Raw genomic sequence first — 26,922 nt, 5'->3', positions numbered from 1 at the left:
GCCACGTGATCGTAATGCAATGACCCACAGATACCAGGAAAGGAGAGGAGCTTCTTGGCAAGTGAACCTTGACATACAGTTCATCGGTTCTCAGTTGGCCAGTCAGTCAGTAAGTGTTTATGAAGAGCCCAGGGAGTGCATCGCATGGCATTCTGTTTTCAAATTTTCTAATCTCTGTCGAATCTGAAAGTAGAGAGTGGATTTCCAGAGCTTATCCTCTCAGATGTAATTTGAAAGGGCAAATGAATTGCAGGTCTAGTGTCTTGATTGGAAAACTGACTGATTTATCTGCCTCCGCGTTCCCAGAGGAGGTCTTCTGTCTGGGGCCTCGGCACTGTCATCTGAATTCTGTTACTCTGAAGCATTTGCTTGATTTTTGATCCCCAGCCTGTAATAATGGTGGGTTATTAAACTTGCTAAACAAAATTAAATATTGCATTTCTCATTTCTTGGAAATGAAGCATTGCATCTCCTCCAGAAAAACCACAGCACTCTGAAAATAGCAATTTTTGTGAGAAGCAGTAACCATGGTTGCTTTCAATTAGAAGCTGAATTGGTTTCAAATTTAAAGTTCTGTTTTGTGATGAAAGGGAGAGAAAGCTGGTCATTCCTGGGGAATTGGTACTTTTCTGTCTTTGGGAGGGCAACGGGCTGCCCCACTTCCTTCCCTTCTACTTCCAAAGTTGTCTTAACTCTGCTTGATCTTCCTTCCTGTGTTGGAGGAAGAGCTGTACTTTTGCCTGTTTGTTTCTTCCTACTTAAGAAAAGTATTTTAAAATTATACATAAAATTCTATATGTTGTTGTTGTTGTTCAGTCACTAAGTCATATCCAACTCTTTGCGACCCCATGGACTGTAGCACACCAGGTTCCTGTGTCCTCCACTATCTCCCGGAGTTTGCTCAGATTCATGTCCACTGAATTGGCGATGCCATCCAACCATCTCATCCTCTGTCGTCCCCTTTTCCTCCTGCCCTCAATCTTTTCCAGCATCAGGGTCTTTTCCAATGAGTCAGCTCATATTCTCCCCTTTAAAAAGGAGAAATGTAGCGTAGGTAAGGCGGCAGTCCCCCTTGATCACTCAGTCCCTCCCAGGCCCTTCTGGACACTGGGCCCTGCCATTTTCTAGGGTACATCCCTCCAGAGCCTCGTCTGTACATTGTCACCTGTAGCTGCCACCCTGAGTTGCCCACGGCTCTGCCCAACTGGAGGCAGGAGGTTCCTGTCGGGTGAGCCATTGTCACGTGACTGGGTCCTCACCAGAGGCTGGCCTCACCCCAGCTTCCAGGTCTCGCTTCCCAGCCAGCACTGGTCTAACTTGCCAGGACTTTATCCCTGTGTTTGCCCCTCATCAGTAGCTGGCCCCAACTCCCCTTTTATATCTCGAGTCTCTGTGAATTTTGCAGTCCTGCTAGTGCACCTGTGCTGGTCTCTGACCAGTTTGCCATCAAATCCGTCTCCTGATTTGCTTTGTATGGTAGAAGGGCAGAACCAGAACTCTGCAGGCCATGTTTCCCAAGCTCTGGTGTCAGCTGACCTCTGAATAGTTTTGGACAAGAAGAATTTGGCAAGATTGTAGGGTAAGAGGAAAGAAGCAGCCAGGGAATTTCTTTCTCTCTGCCCTCTTTAGCATCTCCATTAATCCAGCTCTGTTTGGCCAGACCTGTCTATTTCAAAAGCTTCTGCAGCTGATCTCAGCCTTCGGGTTCAGTTATCTCTGCTTCTTCCCTTTGTTCCTTCAGTCTAGAAGTGGGGTCAGTGTACCACTCATCGAATTTCTGTGTTGTTTCCCCTGTCCCCCTTGGCTTCTCACTCAATTTGAAATAGTTAGAGCATTTGTTAGAAGAACAGCTGGAAGTGATGGCTTTTATTTTATGCATTTTCAAGTTATAGCTGCCGGGACTTCTTGATCCCCTTTCTGCTGAAAGCACTCATCCAAGAAGAGGTTAACACCTGGGGGATTGAGAGGACTCAGGTGGCGCTAAAATAGAAATCCAGATGTTAGGGGGGTGGTGGTTGTTGTTTGTTTTTTAGGTTAAATTGTCTAGTTGGCATATGTGAGCTATAGATTTAGTTACTTGTGGAACTAAACCAAGGATTAAACCAGGTTATGGCGATAGAAAAAAATAGGGATTTTACAACCCCAAAGGAAAGTTTAGAATTCCTCCAGTGAATGTTTTGGATGGTTTTGCCCATAGAGAAACCACAGACAAGAAAGTGGGCATTATATATCCAGAATGGGGGTATTTCATCTGGACTATATAGAAGAGACCAAGAGGTGAACAAGGTGGGCACAGGCAGCACTGACATGGTGTCTTTTCAATAAATGAACTGTAACAATTTGACCCTGATGCTGGGAAAGATTGAGGGCAGGAGGAGAAGGGAGCGACAGAGGATGCAATGGTTGGATGGCATCATCCACTCAGTGGACATGAATTTGAGCAAACTCTGGGAGATAGTGAAGAACAGGGACGCCTGGCGTGCTGCAGTTCATGGGGTCGCAAAGAGTCCAGACGTGACTTAGCGACCGAACAACAACAATTTGCCCAGCAAATAGAATCCGCTGCCTCGGGAAGCGGGGCAGTCTTTGGCATTTCAGAGTCTTGTTGCAGGCCTTTACTGTGCTCCCTGTGGACAACAGAGAATCATCTTACGGCACGAGAGTGAGCTCTGCCCTTTGTCACTGGGTGTCTGGGGAATCCATGGTGCAGAATGGGCGGGACCCTTTCCTGTCTCCTGCAGGCTTGGCTCACGGCGACACTGCTTCTGGTGTCCAGCCATGGTGGAAAGGACTATCCTGACTCCCCACAGTCTATATTCCAGGGCAGACATTTGTTTACTGTTACTTTTTGGTAAGACTATGAAATAATTAAGAAGCTTTAAGATTTTTCAAATTTTTATCTTCATAGACAGCTGGGGTAACATGTGAGCTAAGAATATATCTTTTCATGTTCATTTCATCTGAAAACAAAAATAGAAATGAGTAAGTGTATTATGTAAATCCAGACTGGTTTTTTGACCGTCTCTGTATTGACTTTGTTTAAAAATACGGATGGTAACCTGGCAGCATGTTAATGGGCAGAAACATTGAACTGCTGCCACTTTGGCAGTCCCTGCGAAGAAACCAAGTGATAACTAAGTCTTCCCCTTTCTTGTGGAGCATGGTTACACAACAGTTACATTATTCTGCCAGCGAGGTAGCAGTGCCTCCAGCCCCAGGAGAATTAAAGCACTTCTGGAAGCTGCGTTCTGGCATTGTCCATGGAAGCGTTGCAGAACTTTCTAGTTAATCAAACACAAATCCCCAAAGTGGGGTTTCCATTATTATTATTACTTAACTCTTGGAAATTAAAAAGAGAGAAAAATCTGTGCAGGAGACGTTTTCCATCTGTGGGTTAAGCAATACTCCAGAGAAGGCTGTATGCTACAAGGTGTGTGTCTTAGTCAGAATTCTTGGCTCCCAGGGACTGTAACCCAGCTGAGACCAGTTTAACCAAACAAGGAGGTTTTGTGTGTTTTGACAGATCCTGGTGTAACTCACGGAACCAAAGGAGATGTAGTAGGAACGGGGCCCACTGGAAATTGGGCCCAGGTCCTTGAGCAGATCAGCACCCCTCGTCTCTGTCCAGCTCCTGTTTCTGTGTGTGTCCACACACCCAGCTGTATTTCTCAGACAGCTCCACCAGCTGCTTCCTCCATGGCCAGAGGGGTGGGTTTTGTGACTGTCCACAGCAGGATGATATGAAGTTGGAGGAGGAGCATATTCTTAGAAGACGGGATGGGGGTTGGGGGGCTCTTTGTAAAGATGAAACACTCTGGGTTGGCCACGTTTAGCAAGAGGAAAAGAGACCTCAGGTCTGAAAGATCCACTGGATTGGGTTATATTTTGATAACGTCCTAAAACTACATAGAATTAGATATTCCTAGGGAATGTTAAAATTTTTTAAAAAAAGACATGTATACACACACATGTATATACTTACATATTTTTTGCAGATGTCCATGGCACGTTAAATTAAAAAAAAAAAACAGGTTATAAAATGGTATATAGTAGGTTCTATTTCCATGAAAACAAACCAGCCAGCTCCTATGTGTGTGCATATGCTTGTGTGTCTGCGTTTAGTGAGGAGAAAGGTGGGGAAGGATACAAAGGCCGGTTGAGAGTAGGGTAGGGTGGAGCGGGGAGATGGTCAGCTTTGCCTGTATGTATCATGTGCTGTGTCCTTTCCCTTGTCAAAATAAGCCTGTATTGTGCTCGTAACTCGGAGAAGGCAATGGCACCCCACTCCAGTACTCTTGCCTGGAAAATCCCATGGAGGGAGGAGCCTGGTAGGCTGCAGTCCATGGGGTCGCTAAGAGTCAAACACGACTGAGCGACTTCACTTTCACTTTTCACTTTCATGCATTGGAGAAGGAAATGGCAACCCACTCCAGTGTTCTTGCCTGGAAAATCCCAGGGATGGGGGAGCCTGGTGGGCTGCCATCTATGGGGTCGCCCAGAGTTGGACAAGACTGAAGCGACTTAGCAGCAGCAGTGCTCGTAACTTGAGAAGCATCAATTAAGGAAAAGAAGAGGAGCCTCTTCCGACTGACCTCAGGAGAGTGGATGCAGGGACTGAGGTAGTCATGTCATCTCTTGAGTTTTTCTTTTACCATGCCACACACTTGTGGGATCTTAGTTCCCTGACCAGGGCTTGACCCCTTGGCAGGGTTCAGATAGGGTCGAGACCCTTGGCAGTGAGATTGCAGAGTCCTAACCACTGTGAAGTCCCTGGGAATCATGTCATCTGAGGATGAAAGTCCAGGGCATCCACTCTTCCCAGACTCCCGGGCTGGGAAGCGCAGCAGAGTATGTGGTGGACCAGCCCCTCCTGGAGCGGCAGCAAACTGCAGAGCTGAGGTCCTGACAAGGGAACCGGTGATGTGACCTTGTGAGGTGCTGAAGGTCAAGCCGATGATAGCAGCCGCCACTTGCAGCCAGCCCTGCCATTTCCTGGGTGCCTGCACTGTGCCGGGTGTGCCACACACACCTTAGCATGTGATTCTCAACAGTTCAGGGGGCTGCTTTCAGTCACAGCTGATAGTTGAGACTCAGCAGAAGTGGTATGCCTCAGGGCCCACTGCCAGGAAATGGCAGGTTTGGGTTTAGGATCCTTCCCCCAAAACCACAGCCTCCTGAGCAGCAAGCCTTTGTTGACATTTCCCACTCACTAACCAAAGGTGTGGGGCTTCCCTGGTGGCTCAGTGATAAGGAATCTGCCTACTAATGCAGGGAACTCTGATTCGATCCGTGGGTGGAGAAAGGAATGACAACCCACTCCAGTATTCTTGCCTGGGAAATGCTGTGGACAGAGGAGCCAGGAGGGCTACAGAGGGTTGCAGAGTTGAACACAACTTAGCAAGTAAACCACCACCATCAGCCAAAGGGGTTAGAGCGGCTCTGAATTTAGATGCATGGTCTTTGTTCTTGAGATGGAATTGTTCCATCAGAACAAAAACCTAGTTTTAAAATATTTAATAATCACAGAATGGCAGAATGACTTTAAGGCAAGTGGCATCTATCTGCTACTGGGAGAGCCATGCCTGTTGTCTTACTGCCACCTGCTGAGAGGGACAAGGAGAGGGTGGATCTGGTGATTGGGATTTGAGTATGAATCCAGTTTGGGACACTTTGAATTGTAGGTGCTTATGGACCTGGAGCAGAGATGCCATGGGTGATACTCATTTGCATCTCAGAAAGTTCGTGAATAAGACAGAAAAATGGAAGAAAACCCTAGGTACACAGTGAATTTAAAAAAAAAATTTTTAATATAAATTTATTTATTTTAATTGGAGGCTAATTACTTTACAATATTGTATTGGTTTTGCCATACATCATCATGAATCTGCCACGGGTGTACACATGTTCCCCATCCTGAACCCCCTCCCACCTCCCTCCCCGTACCATCCCTCTGGGTCATCCCAGTGCACCGGCCCCGAGCCTCCTGTATCCTGCATCGAACCTGCACTGGCGATTCGTTTCATTTATGATATTATACATATTTCAATGCCATTCTCCCAAATCATCCCACCCTCTCCCTCTCCCACAGAGTCCAAAAGACTGTTCTATACATCTGTGTCTCTTTTGCTGTCTCGCACACAGAGTTATCGTTACCATCTTTCTAAATTCCATATATATGTGTTGTATACTGTATTGGTGTTTTTCTTTCTGGCTTACTTCACTCTGTATAATAGGCTCCAGTTTCATCCACCTCATTAGAACTGATTCAAACGTATTCTTGTTAATGGCTGAGTAATACTCCATTGTGTATATGTACCACAGCTTTCTTATCCATTCATCTGCTGATGGACATCTAGGTTGCTTCCATGTCCTGGCTATTATAGACAGTGCTGCGACTAAACAGACATTTCTCCAAAGAAGACATACAGATGGCTAACAAACACATGAAAAGATGCTCAACATCACTCATTATCAGAGAAATGCAAATCAAAACCACAATAAGGTACTATTTCATACCAGTCAGATCAGCTGCTATCCAAAAGTCTACAAGCAATAAATGCTGGAGAGGGTGTGGAGAAAAGGGAACCCTCTTACACTGCTAGTGGGAATGCAAACTAGTACAGCTACTATGGAGAACAATGTGGAGATTCCTTAAAAAACTGGAAATAGAACTGCCTTATGACCCAGCAATCCCACTGCTGGGCATACACACCAAGGAAACCAGAATTGAAAGAGACACGTGTACCCCAATGTTCATCGCAGCACTGATTTTTTTTTAAAGGAGATAAAAAACACACATGGAAATAATATGATCTCAATTTTTAAAAATTAGATATAAATTTACCAAATAACAGTTATGTATGGTTATATGGTAGAATTAAGGGTGTTTATTTTCTTCTGAATATTTTTCTCTATGTATTAAGGTTTTTCACAGTGAATACACATTATTTCTATAATCAGGGGAAATTGTTACTTAGAAAATGAGGGCTTCACTGGTAACTCAGTGGTAAAGAATCCACCTGCCGATGCCGAAGACATGGTTCAGTCCCTGGGTTGGGAAGGTCCCACGTGCCGAGGAGAACTAAGCCCACGCAGCACACCTACTGAGTCTGTGCTCTGGAGCCGGGGAGCTGCGCCTACTGAAGCCCGCGCCCTAGAACCTGTGCTGCACAATAGGAGAGGCCATGCAACGAGAAGCCCAAGCGCTGCAACAAGGAGCAGCTCCTCCCCTGCCACTCGCGCAACTAGAGGAAAGCCTGCGCAGCACCGGAGACCCAGCACAGCCATACATAAATAAATACAACTAAAGAAAATGAGGGCTGTTTCTTTAGTGGAAAATGTCCCATCAGGATATGAACAGGATATGAACAGAGTGTTCATCACTCTTCTGGGAGATGTGTGTGAACAGAAGCTCAGGTTCCTGCAGGATTGCAAACACATAAACCCAGCTTGTGGCAGGGGACAGACCAGGAGCTTGAGAGGAAGTAAGAAGGCCATCCATTAAGGGCTGTTTCTAGAAATACCAGAGCCTCCTCAGCCCATCCTCCCCTATAGGCAAGTTTGGAAATCTGGCTTTGGGACAAGTTGTGTCTGTGGTGGTGTGGCTGAAATTGGCATCAGAGAAGGGTAGGGGACTGAGCGTTCAAAGCAGGTCTTCTGAGGCTGCCCCTTGATGCCACAGCTTGTGTCTCAAGCCATTGTTCCCGTTCACAGCACGGAAGGTAGCTTGAGAGAACTTGCTATTGAGGCTACCAGCTGGGCTGTGACCGGTCATCCATTTGCAGAAATGAACGTCTGTCCTGGCTTGAAGCGCCTGCTCCTAGTGTCACCTGGCGAGGCTGCTTCCTCTTTCTGGGCCCCAGTGGCCCAGGCTGTCAAATGAGGAAACGGAGATGGAGGGTGCATCTCAAGAGCTTCTTCAGGCTCTAAGGTCCGAGGATTCCCAGACCTTTCCAAAGATCTGAGGTTCTTTGGAAAATGGATATATCTTACAGGTAGTGATTCAGAGTGGCTTATTGTACACTTCAAAGGTGGCTAGTGTGATGGAGGGACTGAATTTTAAATTTTACTACATTTTAATTTAAGTTTATATAACTCTATGTGGCTACCTTATGGGACAGCAGAGCTCCTTAACTGGAAAATCTAACATAAGGTGAGCATTTGGAATGCCTGTATACATTTTTATATATACCTACTTTGAAATTGAAAGAAACTTTCTAATTTCAGAAAAACCATTTGGGTTCTTTACAGACAATACAGACAAGAAGAAGAAAAAGAAAGTAAAAAATAGTCACGAAAACACCTACTCAGAGATAACTGCTACTGGCACCTTGGTGTATAACTTTCTAAATTCCCTTCTGTGCTCATGTCTTAGGTAGTCAGCTGGCTTTCAACAGCATAGCTTGAAATCATCCAGGAATGGATGAGACATGTTAGGAGAGAATGCCTGCTCACTGCCCAGCAGAAAATACTGAGAAAGACTTTAGCAATCTGCCCTGACTGATGTTTCTTTTCTGGGTGCTAGGTTATCAACCCTATGGGCTGGGATGCATTTGGATTGCCTGCCGAAAATGCCGCGATTGAGAGGAATCTACATCCAGAAAGCTGGACGCAAAGGTATGTGTTTACAGGCAAATTCAAGCACTTGTATACATTACCCTTAAACAACTTTTTTTTTTTTAAACCTGTGCATGAGAAATAGAAAGCAAAGGAAACAAAACACTGCAGTCTGCCAAGCAATAAAAAAGGATTCTCTACATTGGTATTTGCTTTTTCTCACACTGTATTCTTATCTAAGACACAACACAAAGTGTTTGGCTATTCATTCATGTGTTCATTTTGATGCTTTGTTATTTACAGTTATTCTTCCTTTGAATATTTGCATTTGGAAGGAAAAAGGAGGAAGAAAGGATGACATTTGTTAAACTTCTACAGTGTTCTTCATCTTCTTGACCATAGTTTGAGCCATAGCCAAATGCCACATTATAATTTTCTCTGCAAATTCTTTTAATTTTTTTGGCTTCATCATTCTGAAGCAAGAGGAACAAGGAAATATATGGCCACTTTATTCTAGGCATGGCTTTCTCCAAGGAGGACATAGTCTGAGTCCCCGCTGTGGCCTCAGGCTGCCATGTGCTCAGGCAATGCTCATCCGTCTTCCTCCTGATAAAGCCTTGAGGAACTTGTACTAGAACCCAGCACAGTGTTCTGGGCTCCTTTGATAAAGCCGTTCCTCACCCTACCCCTCAGAGGTGTGGAGGGCAGTTCAAGGCCTATCCCCATTGTCTTTCACCTTCCTTTGCTTTATCTTGCCCAAAAGAAGCATCTTCTGTACCATCCACTTCTCTTTTTTCTTCCTCATTCCTGGTTTCCACTTTTCCAATATGGCTAATTATGGAGTAATAGGACTGATGAAAACAGGAGGAAATGATGATTCAAATAAAAAGGGTCAAATATGGTATAAATTTGATATCACCCAGGACAGTAATTGCCAAATTCTATGGGCCAAATTTGGCCCTGCCTAATGGGGCTTCCCTGGTGGCTCAGTGGGTGAAGAATCCGCCTGTAGTGCAGGTGACCCCGGTTCAATTCCTGGTTTGGGAAGATCCCCTGGGAAGGGAAAGGCTACACAGTCCAGTATTCTGGCCTGGAGAACTGCATGGGTTGTATAGTCCATGGGGTCGCAGAGTTGGACATGACTGAGTGACTTGTACAAAAGATTTTATAAATAAAGTTTTGTTAGAACTCAAGCCACACCTATTTGTTTATATATTGTTCATGTCTGTTTTCATGATACAGTGGCAGAATTGAGTAGTTGTGACAGATACCGTATGGCTGATATGGAGCTGGAAACATTTACCATCTGGCCCTTTACAGAAAAAGTTTGCCAGCTTCTCCACAAGAGTATAGCAGTAAAGAAGATGGCCCCTGAATCAGGCCACATAGGTACAAATCCTGCCTTTCTTTTTTCCTAGCCATTCACCTTGAGCAGATTACTTAATCTCTCTGCCCCTCAGCTTGCTGCTGCTGCTGCTGCTGCTAAGTCACTTCAGTCGTGTCCGACTCTGTGCGACCCCATAGACGGCAGCCCACCAGGCTCCCCCAACCCTGGGATTCTCCAGGCAAGAACACTGGAGTGGGTTGCCATTTCCTTCCCCTCAGCTTATTTATCTGTAAAGGAGGATAATGATTAAGCACTGTCTTAGTCAACTGCTATAACAAAGCAAAAACAACACCCAGTTGTGGATGTGACTGGTGATAGAAGCAAGGTCCGATGCTGTAAAGAGCAATATTGCATAGGAACCTGGAATGTTAGGTCCTTGAATCAAGGCAAATTGGAAGTGCTCAAACAGGAGATGGCAAGAGTAAACGTCTACATTTTAGGAATCAGCGAACTAAAATGGACTGGCATAGGTGAATTTAACTCAGATGGCCATTATATCTACTACTGTGGGCAAGAATCCCTTTGAAGAAATGGAGTAACCATCATAGTCAACAAAAGAGTCCAAAATGCAGTACCTGGATGCAATCTCAAAAATGGCAGAATGATCTCTGTTCGTTTCCAAGGAAAACCATTCAATATCACAGTAATCCGAGTCTACGCCCCAACCAGTAATGTTGAAGAAGCTGAAGTTGAACGGTTCTATGAAGACCTACAAGACCTTTTAGAACTAACACCCAAAAAAGATGTCCTTTTCATTATAGGGAACTGGAATGCAAAAGTAGGAAGTCAAGAAACACCTGGAGTAACAGGCAAATTTGGCCTTGGAGTACAGAATGAAGCAGGGCAAAGGCTAATAGAGTTTTGCCAAGAGAACGCACTGGTCATAGCAAACACCCTCTTCCAACAACACAAGAGAAGACTCTACACATCGACATCACCAGATGGCCAACACCGAAATCAGATTGATTATATTCTTTGCAGCCAAAGATGGAGAAGCTCTATACAGTCAACAAAAACAAGACCAGGAGCTGACTGTGGCTCAGATCATGAACTCCTTATTGCCAAATTCAGACTTAAATTGAAGAAAGTAGGGAAAACCACTAGACCATTCAAGTATGACCTAAATCAAATCCCTTATGATTATACAGTGGAAATGAGAAATAGATTTAAGGGACTAGATCTGATAGAGTGCCTGATGAACTATGGACTGAGGTTCGTGACATTGTACAGGAGACAGAAATCAAGACCATCCCCAAGAAAAAGAAATGCAAAAAAGCAAAATGGCTGTCTGAGCTGTGAAAAGAAGAGACATGAAAAGCAAAAGAGAAAAGGAAAGATATAAGCATCTGAATGCAGAGTTCCAAAGAATAGCAAGGAGAGATAAGAAAGCCTTCCTCAGTGATCAGTGCAAAGAAATAGAGGAAAATAATAGAATGGGAAAGACTAGAGGTCTCTTCAAGAAAATTAGAGATATCAAGTGAACATTTCATGCAAAGATGGGTTCAGTAAAGGACAGAAATGGTATGGACCTAACAGAAGCAGAAGATATTAAGAAGAGGTGGCAAGAATACACAGAACTGTACAAAAAAGATCTTCATGACCCAGATAATCATGATGGTGTGATCACTCACCTAGAGTCAGAAATCCTGGAATGTGAAGTCAAGTGGGCCTTAGGAAACATCACTATGAACAAAGCTAGTGGAGATGATGGAATTCCAGTTGAGCTATTTCAAATCCTGAAAGATGATGCTGTGAAAGTGCTGCACTCAATATGCCAGCAAATTTGGAAAACTCAGCAGTGGCCACAGGACTGGAAAAGGTCAGTTTTCATTCCAATCCCAAAGAAAGGCAGTGCTAAAGAATGCTCAAACTACCGCACAATTGCACTCATCTCACACGCTAGTAAAGTAATGCTCAAAATTCTCCAAGCCAGGCTTCAGCAACATGTGCACCGTGACCTTCCAGATGTTCAAGCTGGTTTTAGAAAAGGCAGAGGAGCCAGAGATCAAATTGCCAACATCTGCTGGATCATAGAAAAAGCAAGAGAGTTCCAGAAAAACATCTATTCTGCTTTATTGACTATGCCAAAGCCTTTGACTGTGTGGATCACAATAAACTGTGGAAAATTCTGAAAGAGACGGGAGTACCAGACCACCTGACCTGCCTCTTGAGAAATCTGTATGCAGGTCAGGAAGCAACAGTTAGAACTGGACATGGAACAACAGACTGGTTCCAAATAGGAAAAGGAGTATGTCAAGGCTGTATATTGTCACCCTGCTTATTTAACTATATGCAGAGTATATCCTGAGAAATGCTGGGCTGGAGGAAGCACAAGCTGGAATCAAGATTGCCGGGAGAAATATCAATAATCTCAGATATGCAGATGACACCACCCTTATGGCAGAAAGTGAAGAATTAAGGAAGCTCTTGATGAAAGTGAAAGAGGAGAGTGAAAAAAAATGGCTTAAAACTCAACATTCAGAAAACTAAGATCATGGCATCCAGTCCCATCACTTCATGGCAAATAGACGGGGAAACAGTGGAAACAGTGATAGACTTTTATTTTGGGGGGCTCCAAAATCACTGCAGATGGTGATTGCAGCCATAAAATTAAAAGATGGTTGCTCCTTGGGAGCAAAGTTATGACCAACCTAGACAGCATATTCAAAAGCAGAGACATTACTTTGCCAACAAAGGTCCATCTAGTCAAGGCTATGGTTTTTCCAGTAGTCATTTACGGATATGAGAGTTGGACTATAAAGAAAGCTGAGCACTGAAGAATTGATGCTTTTGAACTGTGATGTTGGAGAAGACTCTTGAGAGTCCCTTGGACTGCAAGGAGATCCAACCAGTCCATCCTAAAGAAAATCAGTCCTGAATATCCATCAGAAAGACTGATGTTGAAGCTGAAACTCCAATACTTTGGCCACCTGATGCATAGAACTGACTCATTAGAAAAGACCCTGATGCTGGGGAAGATTGAAGGCGGGAGGAGAAGGGGACGACAGAGGATGAGATCATTGAATGGCATCACTGACTCAATGAACATGAGTTTGAGTAAGCTCTAGGAGTTGGTGATGGACAGGGAGGCCTGGCGTGCTGTAGTAGTCCATGGGGTCGCAAAGAGTCGGTCACAACTGAGCTACTGAACTGAATTGATTGTTAGCTTATCAGGATCACCTAGGGAACTTCTTCATGGTTCTTCATATTTTCGTATTTTCAGTCTGCTTGAACTCAAAGGGTACACAGTAGAAATGAATCAGTCCTACAAAAAAAAAGAGGACTTGAAGAATATCATATTTATAGAAGTTAGACAAAGAAAGACAAATATCAAGAGATCACTTATGTGTGGAATCTTAAAAAATGATACAAATGAACTTGTTTAAAAAACAGACCTAGAAAACACATTTGTGGCTTAGTGGTAGTGTTAGTCATTCAGTTGTGTCCTTCTCCTCTCTGCGACCTTCTCTGGGACCCCATGGACTGTAGCCCTCCAGGCTCCTCTGTCTATGGGATTCTCCAGGCAAGAATACTGGAGTGGATTGCCATTCCCTTCTCCAGAGGATCTTCCCAACCCAGAGATAGAACCTAGGTCTCTTGCATTGTAGGCAGATTCTTTACCGTTTGAGCTACAGGGAATACCTTTATGGTGGAGGGCAAGGGGGAATAAATTAGGGGTTTAGGATTAACATATTTATTACTGTATATAAAATAGATAAGCATCAGGGACCTATTGTATAGCCCAGGGAACTATACTCAATGTCTTGTAATAACGTATTATGGAAAATAATCTGGAAAATATGTATGTTTGACTGAATCACTTTCCTATATACCTAAAACTAATACAGTGTTGTAAATTATACTTCAATAAAAAAGGTTACAATGTTTTTAATTAAAAAAGAATATTTCCTATTTTCTTATTTTATGCTAAAATTGGTTTATATACTTCTCTCCTCTTTTCCAGTTTTTAGAGGTTCAGTTTTCAGGTTTTGATTGACAAAGGCCTGTGTGATTTCTCCTGGATTTCTGAAATTTTTATGTTAAGATTTTTTTTCAGGTGCTTTTAAATTTGTAAATGCTTGGCCTGAATTTGTGCAGGATCCAGGCATATGGATGTGCCAGAAGTGCAAAAATCGAAAGGGCTGCCTTTCTGAATGCCCAAGGAAAAGGCCAGTCCCCAGGAGCAAAGACTGTCATGGTTTTTAGTAGATTTTGCAAGCTTCCAAAGAATGGCTATCTTCTACTAAGCAGATATTTTTGTTGGTTCTTAGTGATTAACTTTTTTTCTTTTTGGCCAGAGCAAAACAACACTGAAAGCCCTTTGAAACATCTAGACTTTTCCAGTCTCCTTTTCACAATCTCAGAGTGTCATCTGCTTACGGCTTTTCCTGTTTCTAAAATCCAAACCCTCTTCCGTTCGTTTCACAGTAATATTAGACACATGAGGAGACAGCTTGATCAACTGGGCCTGTGTTTCAGCTGGGACAGGGTAAGTCACCTTTCTCCCAGAAGGTCTTTATTTTAACCGCAATCCTGAGTGGACAGGGGACTGTGCTCATTTACTTTCTCTTCCTTCTCTTCTTGTCGAGAGGAGGGAAAGGAGGGTGGCAGAAAGCAGGCAGGGAGGATTAGCGCGCCACAGATGAAGAAGCATCCCCAGTGGATAATTTGTCTGCAGACAAGTAATTTTCTCAGGGATTGAGCTAAGAGAGTTAACTTCTTATTTAACTTCCCAGTTGGCTGTGATTTATATGTGTGGAAAAAGCTCTGCACAAGGATTGCTCCTATTGTCAGCAATAGTTCAAAAAGACTATTGAAATCTATGTAAGTGATTAAATATCAACCCATGTGGTCCCTTTAGGTGATTAGGTGTAGGTCGATGGATCATTTATCTCTTTTGTCCCACTTGGAACTGAGGTTCATGATAAATAGCCTTTTGGTATAAAATGCTTTCAAACTGTGTATTAAACCCCTGGAGAATTCCAGACCTGGGAGGAGTTCTGTGAAGACCACTCTGGTGTTAGGAACACCCAGGCTAAATGCGGCTGAACCCTTCAAAGCAGTGGCCAGTAATCAGCCTCCAATTAAAATTAATTAATTAATTTAAAAAAAGATGTAAAAGAATAAAAAAAAAAAGCAGTGGCCAAAGACTCCCGGTTAGACACTGATGCGTTGTCTGTTAGGTCAGGTGGACTCCTGCTCGTCCTCTCCATGAACCAATGCTGTGATCGCTTTTAATGTCCCATTTACTTCACAATGCTTTTCATTGCTGGGTCTGTCAAATTCAAGTTCACATCGTTTTTACTCATGAGAAGCACCTGGGAAAAACTGAAGTATGATCGTCTTCTCCTCCCCCACGATTTTTTAAAGATTGCAGTTTGATGAGTACAGTGAAAAAGAGTGAAAATCAAACACATTTAAACAGTCCCTGCTTTTGTCTGTTTTTTTCAGCTTCTTTAGATGAGTTCATGGGCTGAATTAAGTTCTTATTGCAGCACTGATGCCATTTTTATCACTAACTTGCAAGGTCACCAGGGTTTTGTTTGGTGGAGGTGTGAAAAAGTCCTGGTGCCTGACTCAGGTTGTCCTGAGGAGCCAGTGGGGAAGTGCTGGTAGAGAATGAAATGTTTCTACTGTGGAGAGAATTGAGTAATGCCCTGAGCTCTCCAGAGATGTGTTGGTAGATTCCTTGAGGGCAGAGATGGGCTTGTTAACCCTCTAGGATGAGAACTAGGCTAGTCCTACACAGGAACAGCAACCACAAATGGTTCAAAAACTAATGGGTTGTTTTCCAGATTATCCTAGAAGATTAGAAAACACAGAAAAGTATAAAGAAGAACTTAAGTCAGTGTGATTAATTCAACATCATCGTATGGCTCCTCGTAGTCTTTTATTCTGGAATTATAAATATCTATGTAATTTACTTTTGCAAAATAGAATTCATAAATCATGTTTTTTATTTTGCTTTTTTTTTTTTTAACCTGCTGTTCATGAACATTTTTCCAATTTATTAAATAGTCTTTGGGAAAAGTGACTTTTTATAACTATATAGTTTTCCATTGTATGAATATATCATAATTTAGGTAACCTACCCCTTGTGTTAGACTGTAGCCCTCCAGGCTCCTGTGTCCATGGGATTTCCCAGGCAAGAATATTCAAGTGAATTGCCATTTCCTACTCCAGAGTACCTTCCCGACCCAGGGATTGAACCTACGTCTCTTGCATTAGCAGGTGGATTATCATGCATTTAGATAGATTCTAATGTTTGTCTATTGTAAGTACAAATTCTCAATCCCTCTTGTAAAAATCTGAAGTCCAGAAAGCTCTAAAAGTGGAACGTTTTTTCATAATTCATTTGACTGCAAAACCTGACCTAAACTAATGTTTATCTCCCTTAAAATGAATGTTCGTGTATGTTTTACTCTAGGAATAGTACTGTGATTGATTACCAGGTGCTCTCCCAGACCTAGTTAGGTAAATATACTGTTGTCTCTCATACCCAGAAAGGTCTTAGTTTTGAAGCACAGTTTGACCACAAGCGTTTCAGATAAGGGATTTTGAGCCTGGAAGAGTTGTAGAGGAATGTCACCACTGCTGCTATCGCTGTCTAATAGTTACTGAACAATCCCATGGGCCAGGCACCCATAATTCTCCCTTGAGATCTCTAGAAAGCTCTAAAACGTGGACATTTCTGCTGACGGCATTTTACTGCCGGTCACCCAAGCGGCGGGGCTGGGCACGTCCCCTGGCTGATTTATGACTGGTGTGTTCACCCCCTAACACTTGGAGCAGATTCCTTAGTGCACATGTTTTGTTTCCTTAGTATGAATCCTCAAAAATCCATGAACAAGTTTAAAGCTTATGGTACTTGAATTTAAAGATAGTTAAAGATATAATTTGCTTATGTTACTTTGCTGTTGCCAAATTATTCTCCATAAAGGTCATACATTTTTACCTTCCCAAGTTATCAGTTATTTTCATCTGTACTTCTTTTATTACTAGTGATAATGAGTTTTTTTCATGCTTTTAATGAATGTTTGAATTTGGGGGATGTGTGTAGGAATGATCTAACCATGTCTTTTGTCTGTACAGGTAGATGGCGTTTGTCCTTCTCTTAGTAATTTTCATTTTGTTACAAATATTTTCCCTCAATTTATCATTTGCCTCACATGCTTCCCAGGTGGTGCTAGTGGTAAAGAACCTCCTGGCGATGCTGGAGACTTAAGAGGCACGGGTTCAATCCCTGGGTCGGGAAGATGCCCTGGAGGAGGGCATGGGAACACACTGCAGGGTTCTTGCCTGGAGAATCCCGTGGGCAGAGGAGCCTGGCAGGCTGCAGTCCATGGGGTTGCGAAGAGTCGAACTAGACTGAGGCGACATGACACGCGTGGGATTATTGTTAGCACACAAATATTTTCTAGGAAAGACCTTTCAGACAGATAAATACATGTATATCCCAATTAATTTTTAATTTTTGCACTTAACTGGAATTGAGCTGAGGAATTCCTACTTTTTCTGAATAAGCAGTTGTTTCTTTTATTTTCAAACAGTCTTTTCCTCATTGATTTGAAAGGCTACCTTTGTTATAGTCATGATCTTTTACACTATTATTATACACTAGGTTCTGTTTCTGTTCCTTTGATCCATTGATTACTGTGTCAGTACTAAACTATTTTTAGTTACAGTTGCTTTATAATTGGCTTTACTGTCTGGTAACAGGTTTTTCCTTAAGGTCTGATTTTGACAGTGCCATTCCTCCTGTCTTGTGTCTTTGTTTCCGTGATGTATTCTGCCCATTTAAAAGCATTTTTATCCTTTAGTTGTTGAATTCTTTTGATGCACCACATATATATGCAGTTCATTTAAAAAATTAAAAGATGGACAAAGCGTATGAGAGAAACCATCTTTTGGCTAATCTAGAGTCTTTAACAGCCAAGTGTAAGCTATTTGTATTTATTTTTATAACTAGTATATCAATTCTTTATTCTTCTAAACGATACCTTTATGTGTCTTTTTTTAAAAAAAGAATGTGTTTAGCAGTATCAACATAAAAAATAGAACAGTATGAATGTTTTTCCTTCCCATGTAAGGTAAGGAGATTAGCTGGTAGATACACTTTCCATTTTCTGAATCTGTTTTCCGAGGCTTTTGGGGGTATATTCTGAGATTTGGGGCCTAATTTCTTCTTGTTGTAATTTTTCTTATCACGTATCACTTCTTAACATAGAAATGTAGATCTTTGCTTTTCGTTTTAAAATAATATCCATAACAATTACTGAAACTGAATGATCCTTGGCTAGCTTCAGTGCTCATCAGTAGACCTTACAGAGCATGATTGCCCATTTGCAAAATCTGGATCTGTGAAAAAATGTTTAGGTGTTTTCGCTCTTGCTTTGAGTCTTCTGATATTGCATACTATTTTCATAACAGAGAATGACTTTTCATTGCTTTCACCTATGAGCAGCAACTTATTGGGGTATCATTCTTTTTTCTTTCAAATTTCTTTAGGAGACCTTGATCCTTGATCTACTGTCTTAAAAATTATAGACTCAAAGGACGTTGCCAAGACAGTATAGAGAGATCCTATGAACCCTGCACCGGCTTTTCCCAATGATATCACTTTAAACAACTACAGTGTAATATCAAACCAAGAAATTAACATTGGCATAATGCTATTAACTAGAGTACAAGTCTTACTCAGACTTCACCAGTTTTTATATGTACACACAGTGTGTGTACCTGTGTATGTATGTATGAGGAGGAGGAGGAATTCTGTGCAATTTTATCACATGTCGATTTATGGAACCACTACAATCTGCCCATTGTCTGCTGATAGAGAAATCTAAGGCCAGCCCAGGTCATCTCTCTGTAACATAGAGATCTTTCTGCTCTCATTCTGGTGCTGTTGGACTCCTTTTTTCCCTGCTTTTGCCAGAAACAATTTTTTAGACTTTCCTCAGAGTGTCTCTTCCGTCCTTTCACTTTTAACTTGCCTGTTGCCTAGTGCCCACTTTTGATCTGCGGGATGAGTCTTTCCTTCTGGCAGTTTTCTAGACTCTTTTCTCAAGAACACCGACTCAGCGTGTGCTCTGTTCACTGTCTGCCATTGTTTTCACCACCTCTCTCATGATTTTGGTCCCTTTGTTCTCCTCTACCTTTTGGGAGAACGTCTCCTGTTTGCTTTCCACATCACTGATTCAGTTCCTATTGAATCAGGGCTGCTTTGTGTGGTTTCTAATGCCAATAATAATTCTGCTATTGTATTTTTAGATTAATTCTCAGTTTTCCTCATCTCGTTCAGTTCCCATTCTCTTTCTGAAGCCTCTTGGCCAGATACATTTCTTTTCTTCCTATTTTGCTATCTTATCTCATTTCACAGACCACGTATGTTCAGAAAATTTCTTGAGAATGCAAGGCGATGCTCTTGAAAATTTATCTTTTGCTTCTTGTAATAAACCTTTTCACAAGTTTGAAATGCTGTACTCTCCTTGTTTGTTTCAGAATCTTTTCTTGGACCCCTTGTGGATTTTTTCGCCTGTTTCCTGAGTGAGGTGGACTTGTGTATCAGTTCAGAGATCCATCAGCTTGAGGGTAGCAGAGTGGAAGCTCTGGTCATTCTCTCTGCCTCCTTTATTTCTCTCGGGGCTCAGGGGACCCATAGCTCCTGGGACGTCTTTCTCTTTGCTCTGATCTTTACCCGGGTGTGAGCTGCGGTCACAGGTGCCCGTGACCATGACTGCTTTATCCACTTCTGAGGCCCTACAGCCTGGGGTGTCCAGTCTGTGGGCTTTCCACCTATTCCATTGCCCATTCTCCCCTCTGGACTTGCCCTTTCAAGTAAGGGGTGCCAGAGCCCTGCTTCTCAGAACCCAGTCTGGCTTTAAGAGGGGAAGGTGCTGTTCGGCGTACGGTGTTTGTCTTCAGCTTAATCCCATTGGCCGAGCTTCCTTGATGTTTCTGGGATGTCAGTGGCACCTCTGTTATTTCCTGTACTGGTGCAGTTCCTTCAGCCTCCATCTTTACATTCTCCTGGGCATTTTTTAAAATAATTATGGTTTTCTGTCTTTCTTTGTTTTTGGCTGTGCTGGGTCTTCGTTGCTGTGCGGACTTTTTGTCTACTTGCAGTGAGAGGGGGCTACCCGTTGTGGCGGTGCGGAGGCTTCTTCTTGGGATGGCTTCTCTTGTTGTGGAGCATGGGCGTCAGTTGTTGCGGCTCCCAGGCTCTGGAACACAGACTCAGCAGCTGTGCCACATGGGCTTCGTTGCTCTGCGACATGTGGGATCTTCCTGACCTGGGAACTCAACTGTGTCTCCTGCACTGGCAGGCAGATTCTTTACCACTGAGCCACAGGGAAATCCCCCCAAGATGGTCATTTTAATGGGAGTAATGGAAACAACTCTAGGTACATGCGCCCTTTTTCTTTTTTTAGTTTATTTGTTTTTAAAAAACTAAACAAAGGTGAATATTTTTAATGATAAAAGGTACAATTCACAAAGAAGATAGACATTGTAAACCATTAGGACACCTAACAACAAAGAAACAAAGATACATAAAGCAAAAATCAGAAGAAATATAAGGAAAAAGAAGAAAATTTATAATCATAGTGAGACATATTAACTTTTCTCTGCGAATCTTTTAGATACATGCATTCTTGATACCCTTTTTCCCAGAAATCCACCAGTGCTTTTTAATGAAACTTTTACATTCTGATGGATCATACAGAGCAGCAGAGTGAGGAGGCAGAGGAAGAGTTTATTTATAATTGATGGGGTAAATCTGTGCCCTTTGCAAATAACAATCCTAACATCTCATAAAAACTGGGTACTTAATTAGGTGGCATGTGTGGATGTGAGAGTTGGACTATAAAGAAGGCTGAGCACCGAAGAATTGATGCTTTTGAACTGTGGTGTTGGGGAAGACTCTTGAGAGTCCCTTGGACCGCAAGGAGATCCAACCAGTCCATCCTCAAGGAGATCAGTCCTGGGTGTTCATTGGAAGGACTGATATTAAAGCTGAAATACCAATACTTTGGCCACCTGATGCGAAGAGTTGACTCATTTGAAAAGACCCTGATGCTGGGAAAGATTGAGGGCAAGAGGAGGAGGGGAAGACAGAGGATGAGATGGTTGGATGGCATCACCAACTCAGTGGACATGAGTTTGTGTAAATTCCAGGAGTTGATGATGGATAGGGAGGCCTGGCGTGCTGCGCTTCATGGGGTTGCGAAGAGTCGGACACGACTGAGTGACTGAACTGAACTGAGTAGATGGCTAGTTGACAGTCAACAGAATATTTAAAAAATTAGATGGCTCAGAAACCTTCTCTTCCTCCCCCAGGTGGAGAAAACCTGGGTCATGGTCTCATCCTCCCTCCCTCTGCCTGGATGGGGATCCCTGTAGGAATGGTCCAGCTCTGGAGCTGCCTTCTCATCTTTCTTACAGCAAATGCTTGATTCTCTGAATTAAAAGAAAAAAAGTATGCATTTCTGAGATTAATACTTTTGTGGTGAGCCAGAACAATAATCTCATGGTGCTTTTTAGTTCAGCACTGTGTTTCACTTTATCAGATGTTATTCCCCAAACAGCTTCTATCATCTTGATTGGGAAAGGAAGAAACTGAAAGCTGAATTTGAACAGCTAAACATCTCCTACAGGAAGAGGAAAGAGGAGATAAAATTCCAAACCGTGCAGTGAGAGAGATCAGACACGTTTTTGTGTGTGTGGAGCATGCACTTTGTGGACTCATCAGCAGCCTTTGTGGAGAAGGTGTGACCTGCGTTCTGTTTTCATGGCTTCAGGTTGTGGCCTTGGTGATCGTGCACTGGTGCTCGGGATGGCCCCGTGAGTTCCTTGGGATGTGACGCTATTAGCTTCTACGCTGTGTGGTGTGGCTCACTGAGGCACGTCTGTCTCTGACTTTGACCCTGTGCCTTCCCACCAGTGCTCTGGTGCCTGAAGCTGGTTCTGGACCAGGCATTAGCTGTGTTTTGATTGGAGTAGGCTCTGGGGCCTGATTTTTAGCAGAAATCATCTGGATAATCATTTGGGGAGCAGTTCCTAGGAGTTCCCTTCAAAACCAGCATATGTAGAGAGAAAAAAAAAAGTTCCAACCAGATAGGACTCAAAGTAATGCCTGTGGAAGCTGTGAAAGCAGAGTTTTATTAACTCGTTGTTTATAGTGTTTGCTGAGCAATCCCCAAACACTCATCCTTCAATGTAGCATCAAACAAAATGGAAACACAGGACTGGGCATCAATGACGTTTGGATTAACTTGTCTCCTTTACTGGAGTAATCAAGAATTGACTCTTTGCAGAGTTTCTTTACTGTGGAGCTCTTACGAGCTTTTATTTTACGAGCAGTGATTTTCATTGGATTTTAATTTTATTTATTTATTTTTGGCTGTGCTGGGTCTTCATAGCTTCGAGCACTCTTCTCCAGTTGTGGCGAGTGGGGGCTACTCTAGTTGTGTTGAGCAAGCTTCTCATTGCAGTGACTTCTGTTTCAGGGCACGGGCCCTAGGGTGTGTGGGCTTCGGTAGTTGCAGCTCCCGGGCTGTAGAGCACAGGCTCAGTAGTCATGGCGCACAGGTTTAGTTGCTCTGCAGCATCTGGGATCTTCCTGGATTACAGATCGAACCCGTGGCTCCTGAGTTGGCAGGCAGACTCCTCACCACTGAGCCACCAGGGAAGCCCCATCTGTCACTGAATGTTAAGTTCCTAGGTTTGATTTCTTGCCACGTTTCTATGTTCTGTCTTCCATACACGTTGGTGCCTGGTAATAAGACGGGTGGATTCACCAGCAGTACCATTGGAATCAGGGATTACTGCCCCCAGCCATTGACACAAGTTCAAAATGGGCCCCCTCCCACTGCCAGGTTCCCTGAAGGCTATGTTGGCCGACACGGAGTGTGGTTATCCTGGGGTGGTGGAAGAGACACGTCAGAACTGGCTCTCTCAGAATTTTTGCTGGGACTGGCTTTTCTGACATTGAAGTTTTCCAGGTTTTATCCATCCATGCTGCCCAGCCTCCATAAATTCTGGGGGCTACGGAGGCGTTCATGGCATCTCCACCACGTGCATGCATCTCAGTGCTTGTTTGTCTCTTTCTCTCTTTCTTCCCTTTCCTTGTCCTCTTTCTATTCCTTGTCCTCATCCATTTGCCTTGACTTACTTGCTTTCCTTTTCCTCTTGTCTTCTGTCTTCTGCCTTTTTTTTAATTAATAATTGTATTATTATGAAAAATGTGTAACCTACACTAAAAGTGAGAATAGCACAGACAACCCCCAAAGACTCATCACCCATCGCCAACAGCTGCTGCTACGTGACCAGTCTTGTTTCATCTATACCCCTGTGCTCTGAATTATTTTGCGACAAGCCCCAGACGTCACATAACCTCATCTGAAAAGAGTCACTGTACATCACTAGAAGATGAAGGCTCAGTCTTTCCTTCTCCCTCCCTCCCTCCTTCTTCACGCTTCCATTATCACACCTACAACAATTAACAATAATGCCATAAAATCAGCGAATGCCAGGCATTGTGCTGCTTTCCCTGGTTGTCATATCCGTATTTCTTTCTCCCGGGGTTTGCCTGCACTTCTGCTGGCCTTTCTTTAGCCTTTTCTTCCCCACCCTCCTGTCATTATCATGGTTTGGAACCAGTACTGTCTTTTCATCTAAAACACACAAGTTCTTTGGACCATAGCTGCATGAGTTTATTTTCAAAGACAGCATGCTTTGTATGATTACAAAGTGAAAACTATTACTGCCTCAAGGGCCTGACTACCTTGGAATTTTATTTACAGAGAGAACTAGACATTTGACAGGAGGGATTAAACTCCAGGAAAGAATGAGGTTTCTAGGATAATAGAAAGATACATTTTTCACAGTTTTTATTTTAAAAGAATTTAAAGATTGGCTTAAAACAAAAAGAACTTAGGGCAAGTGATCGCCTGAAAACCTGGTTGGGAAGATGCCAGTTGTGAAAGCTTAGAGCTCTGGTTGCCTTGACAACGTGCAACCGGGCCTCGAAGTGTTTGACTCTCTGAGTCCTCCTTCAGATCATTCCAGAAGTGAAGCCATTTGTCTGGTAGATCTCTGGGTCTGGATTACTTGCTGTCCCTCAAAATCAAAAAATTAACCTTCTTCCAAATGTTCTTCTGTTGACCGGGAGGGAAGAGGCAATACCTTTGTTTTACCTGAGATGAACTGGCAGTTTGTCTAGAGTGCTTTCATTTCGGGGAAGCCCGGTGCTGATGCGTAAGGGTTAGTGTTCAGAATTGTCACCTTGTCTCACCAATACCTCGCACACGTGCGGCCGACCCCATGCACTTCTGTGCCAGCTCAGTACTTGCCAGCCTAAAACATGGTAGGGGAAGCTTTTGGTTGCTTCAGCCAGGATAACGTTCTTGGACTCCTCAGCCCTAACTGAAGAAGGAGATGTCCTGGGGCAGCAGGGAATACTTTGTTTATCCTCATGCCCATTTGTGGTCATGAGCCCTATGAAGGATGCATGCTTTGGCTCATGGAATAGAATTTCCCAATTGCATGCTCGTTAAATGCTTCTAGGAGATGGGATCTTGGACACTCATCCCGGAGGCCTGGGCTTTGGTGATGGGCCTTGCTGTTCACACAGGATGGGTGTGATCTGTTACCCTCTGAGCCTCAGGTTCTTACTGTTATTAAAGAGATTAGCTCACTCCTCAAATACTTTAGAAAATAAGAGTGCAAACCTCTTCGCCATGGCTGAACCAGATATCCAGGTCAGTTCTGCATGACAGCCAGTACAGCTTTTGACCGGATGGGTGCCTGTAGGTGTACAACACGAGGTGCTCTGTGCGCACTGGGAGGCAGTATCCACAAGGCCTTGAAGATAAAGTTGTTACTCCATGAAAATAACGAGGTTAATTTATGTGTGTACTTTGACCAGTGGTTCTCAAACATTGGCAAGCTTCAGAATCACCAAGAGGGCTTGTTAAAGCACAGATTTCTGGGTCCCACCCTGATGCAGTATGTCTGTGGTTTTGTTTTTCTCTTCAGAAAAAAAAGGACCTTAGGAATGATCGTACTCCCAAACCTTATTAGGTAGGAATCACAATAAGACCTACCATTAGTTTTTTCTGACATGTGGCAGAGCATAAATGAATAATAAAAACACAATTTAAAAAAAAAATAGGCAATGTTTTTGCAAATACAGTATTATTTTTATAACTTATTTCTTTGTGAAATGTTAGACGTGGATAGACTAGAGCATAAAGCATGTACATAAAACTTAACGCTTTATCGGAAGTGCAACCAACCACCACCTAGGTTAAGAAATAAAACTTGGCAGCACCCAGAAGCTCTTTGGGGGCCCTTTCCCAGTCGGTGCTCTGTCTCTCCCCACTGCCAGCAGCATGTGGAGCTACTGCTCTGACATTCACGGTCATCCCTGCCTTGTTGCCAGCTTCACCACCTACCAGAGTTTCTCATAGTTACATAAATGGACTCACTACTCAACGTTTTTAAACTCAGCATTATGATCAGAGAATGTTCTCTGTATGATTTTTCTAGAGGAAAACCACACTCCTGTGTGTCCCCCACACTCTCAGTACTCTGCAACACCAGCCTCACGTCTGACTCCAGATGTGCGTGAAGATGGTGTCCGACCCCAGAGGTTACACGCTGAGCCCTACGAGACAGTCCCCCTGCCCCCACTTCTGATTCCACTCACAAGTCCAGGTTGTTACCTCGGCTTCTGACCAGCTGACTCTAAGTCAGAGGTTTCCACAACCCCTCCTTGATTAATTCGCTAGCAAGAGTTCACAAATTTCACAGAATTCAGGAAACCCGTCTGCTACTTATTAGAGTACCAATTTATTACCAAGGACATCAAGATGAACAGCCATTGGAAGAAGTACAGAGGATGGGGCCCAGGAGGGTCTCAAGCAGAATCTTCTGTCCCAGTGCATGTTGGTGCTGGGCCTTGCCAAGGTGGACCTTGGGTGAGTACCACCTGGGATGCCCACTGCATGTCCCTGTGACCATGCAGGCCACCTTCCTGCATGTCACCATCCCGGAGGCTCATCAGACAGTGTTTATGGAGCAAGAATGAACTCCCTGACTCTCTGTTTGAACTCCTCTGACACTGGCCCATCAGAGAGACAGAGGGGCACCTCATTACTGCTGGTTGGGGTCGAAGTCCAGACCCCCTTTCCCCACCGCTGTGGTCTCCACTGACACTGCCAAGGCTCCCCGCCCCCCTTTTAACTTGGATTTTATTTTTATTTAAGTTGATTTCCAATGTTGTGTTAGTTTCTGTTGACAGAGAAGTGATTCAATTATATATATATATATGCCTTCTCTTTTTATATATATCATAGGATATTGAACGTAGTTTCTTTGTGCTATGCAGTAGGACCTTGTTATTTATCTGTCCTGTATATAAAAGCTTGGTGTCCAGCAGGAGTAGGAGAGCCCAGTTTTCCACTCCACCTCCTCGGACACCGCCCTGATGCAGAGAGACTGGGCTCCCTTGTTTTTGGCCCCCCAGGCTTGTAAGTCTAGACCCTCTATTAACCACTTCCTGGTGGGCATAGGGCTGTCATTTTTTCCTGTGGTGTTGAGTAGGATGGAGCAGTAATTGTCTAAATTTTCTCTCATTAGGCTGTCCCTTTCATGGTACTTTGGCTAAAGGAAACGGGCTTTTCTTTCTTCTTTTTTATTTTTTTTTGTCTGTACTCCTTGGCATTTCTGGTTTACTGGCTTTGTTAGCTCCAATTCTGGGACTTATGAGGCATAAAGAAAATCTATGAAACTCACCAGTGTGTCATTCCTCAGGTGCTGAGGTCTCTAATTAGCCTGCCTTCTCTTCTCAATTTATCCAAGTCTGTGCTTGCTTTATACATACATACACACACACACACATATATATATATATATAAAACGTTCCCTAAGATTTTTAGCTGTACTTAGTGGAAGGAACAGGGAAAAGTGCATCTGTT

General features: G+C 43.3%; 1 protein-coding gene across 2 annotated transcripts in view; it reads left to right on the top strand.

Moving 5' to 3' along the window:
- Positions 1 to 26,922, top strand: part of LARS2 (leucyl-tRNA synthetase 2, mitochondrial) — a 147,133-nt gene that overhangs the window by 19,822 nt on the left and 100,389 nt on the right. For both annotated transcript variants that reach the window (XM_070358886.1, XM_070358885.1), the window contains exons 4-5: positions 8,525 to 8,616; positions 14,372 to 14,432. In XM_070358886.1, coding sequence (XP_070214987.1) covers positions 8,525 to 8,616; positions 14,372 to 14,432 — 153 coding nt within the window. The remainder of the gene's footprint in view (positions 1 to 8,524; positions 8,617 to 14,371; positions 14,433 to 26,922) is intronic.

Source organism: Bos mutus, chromosome 22 (genome assembly GCF_027580195.1).
Source record: "Bos mutus isolate GX-2022 chromosome 22, NWIPB_WYAK_1.1, whole genome shotgun sequence".
In the NCBI taxonomy this organism is placed as follows: domain Eukaryota; kingdom Metazoa; phylum Chordata; class Mammalia; order Artiodactyla; family Bovidae; genus Bos; species Bos mutus.
The sequence above is the reverse complement of the archived record's forward strand: the minus strand, read 5'-3'. Positions and strand labels throughout refer to the sequence as shown.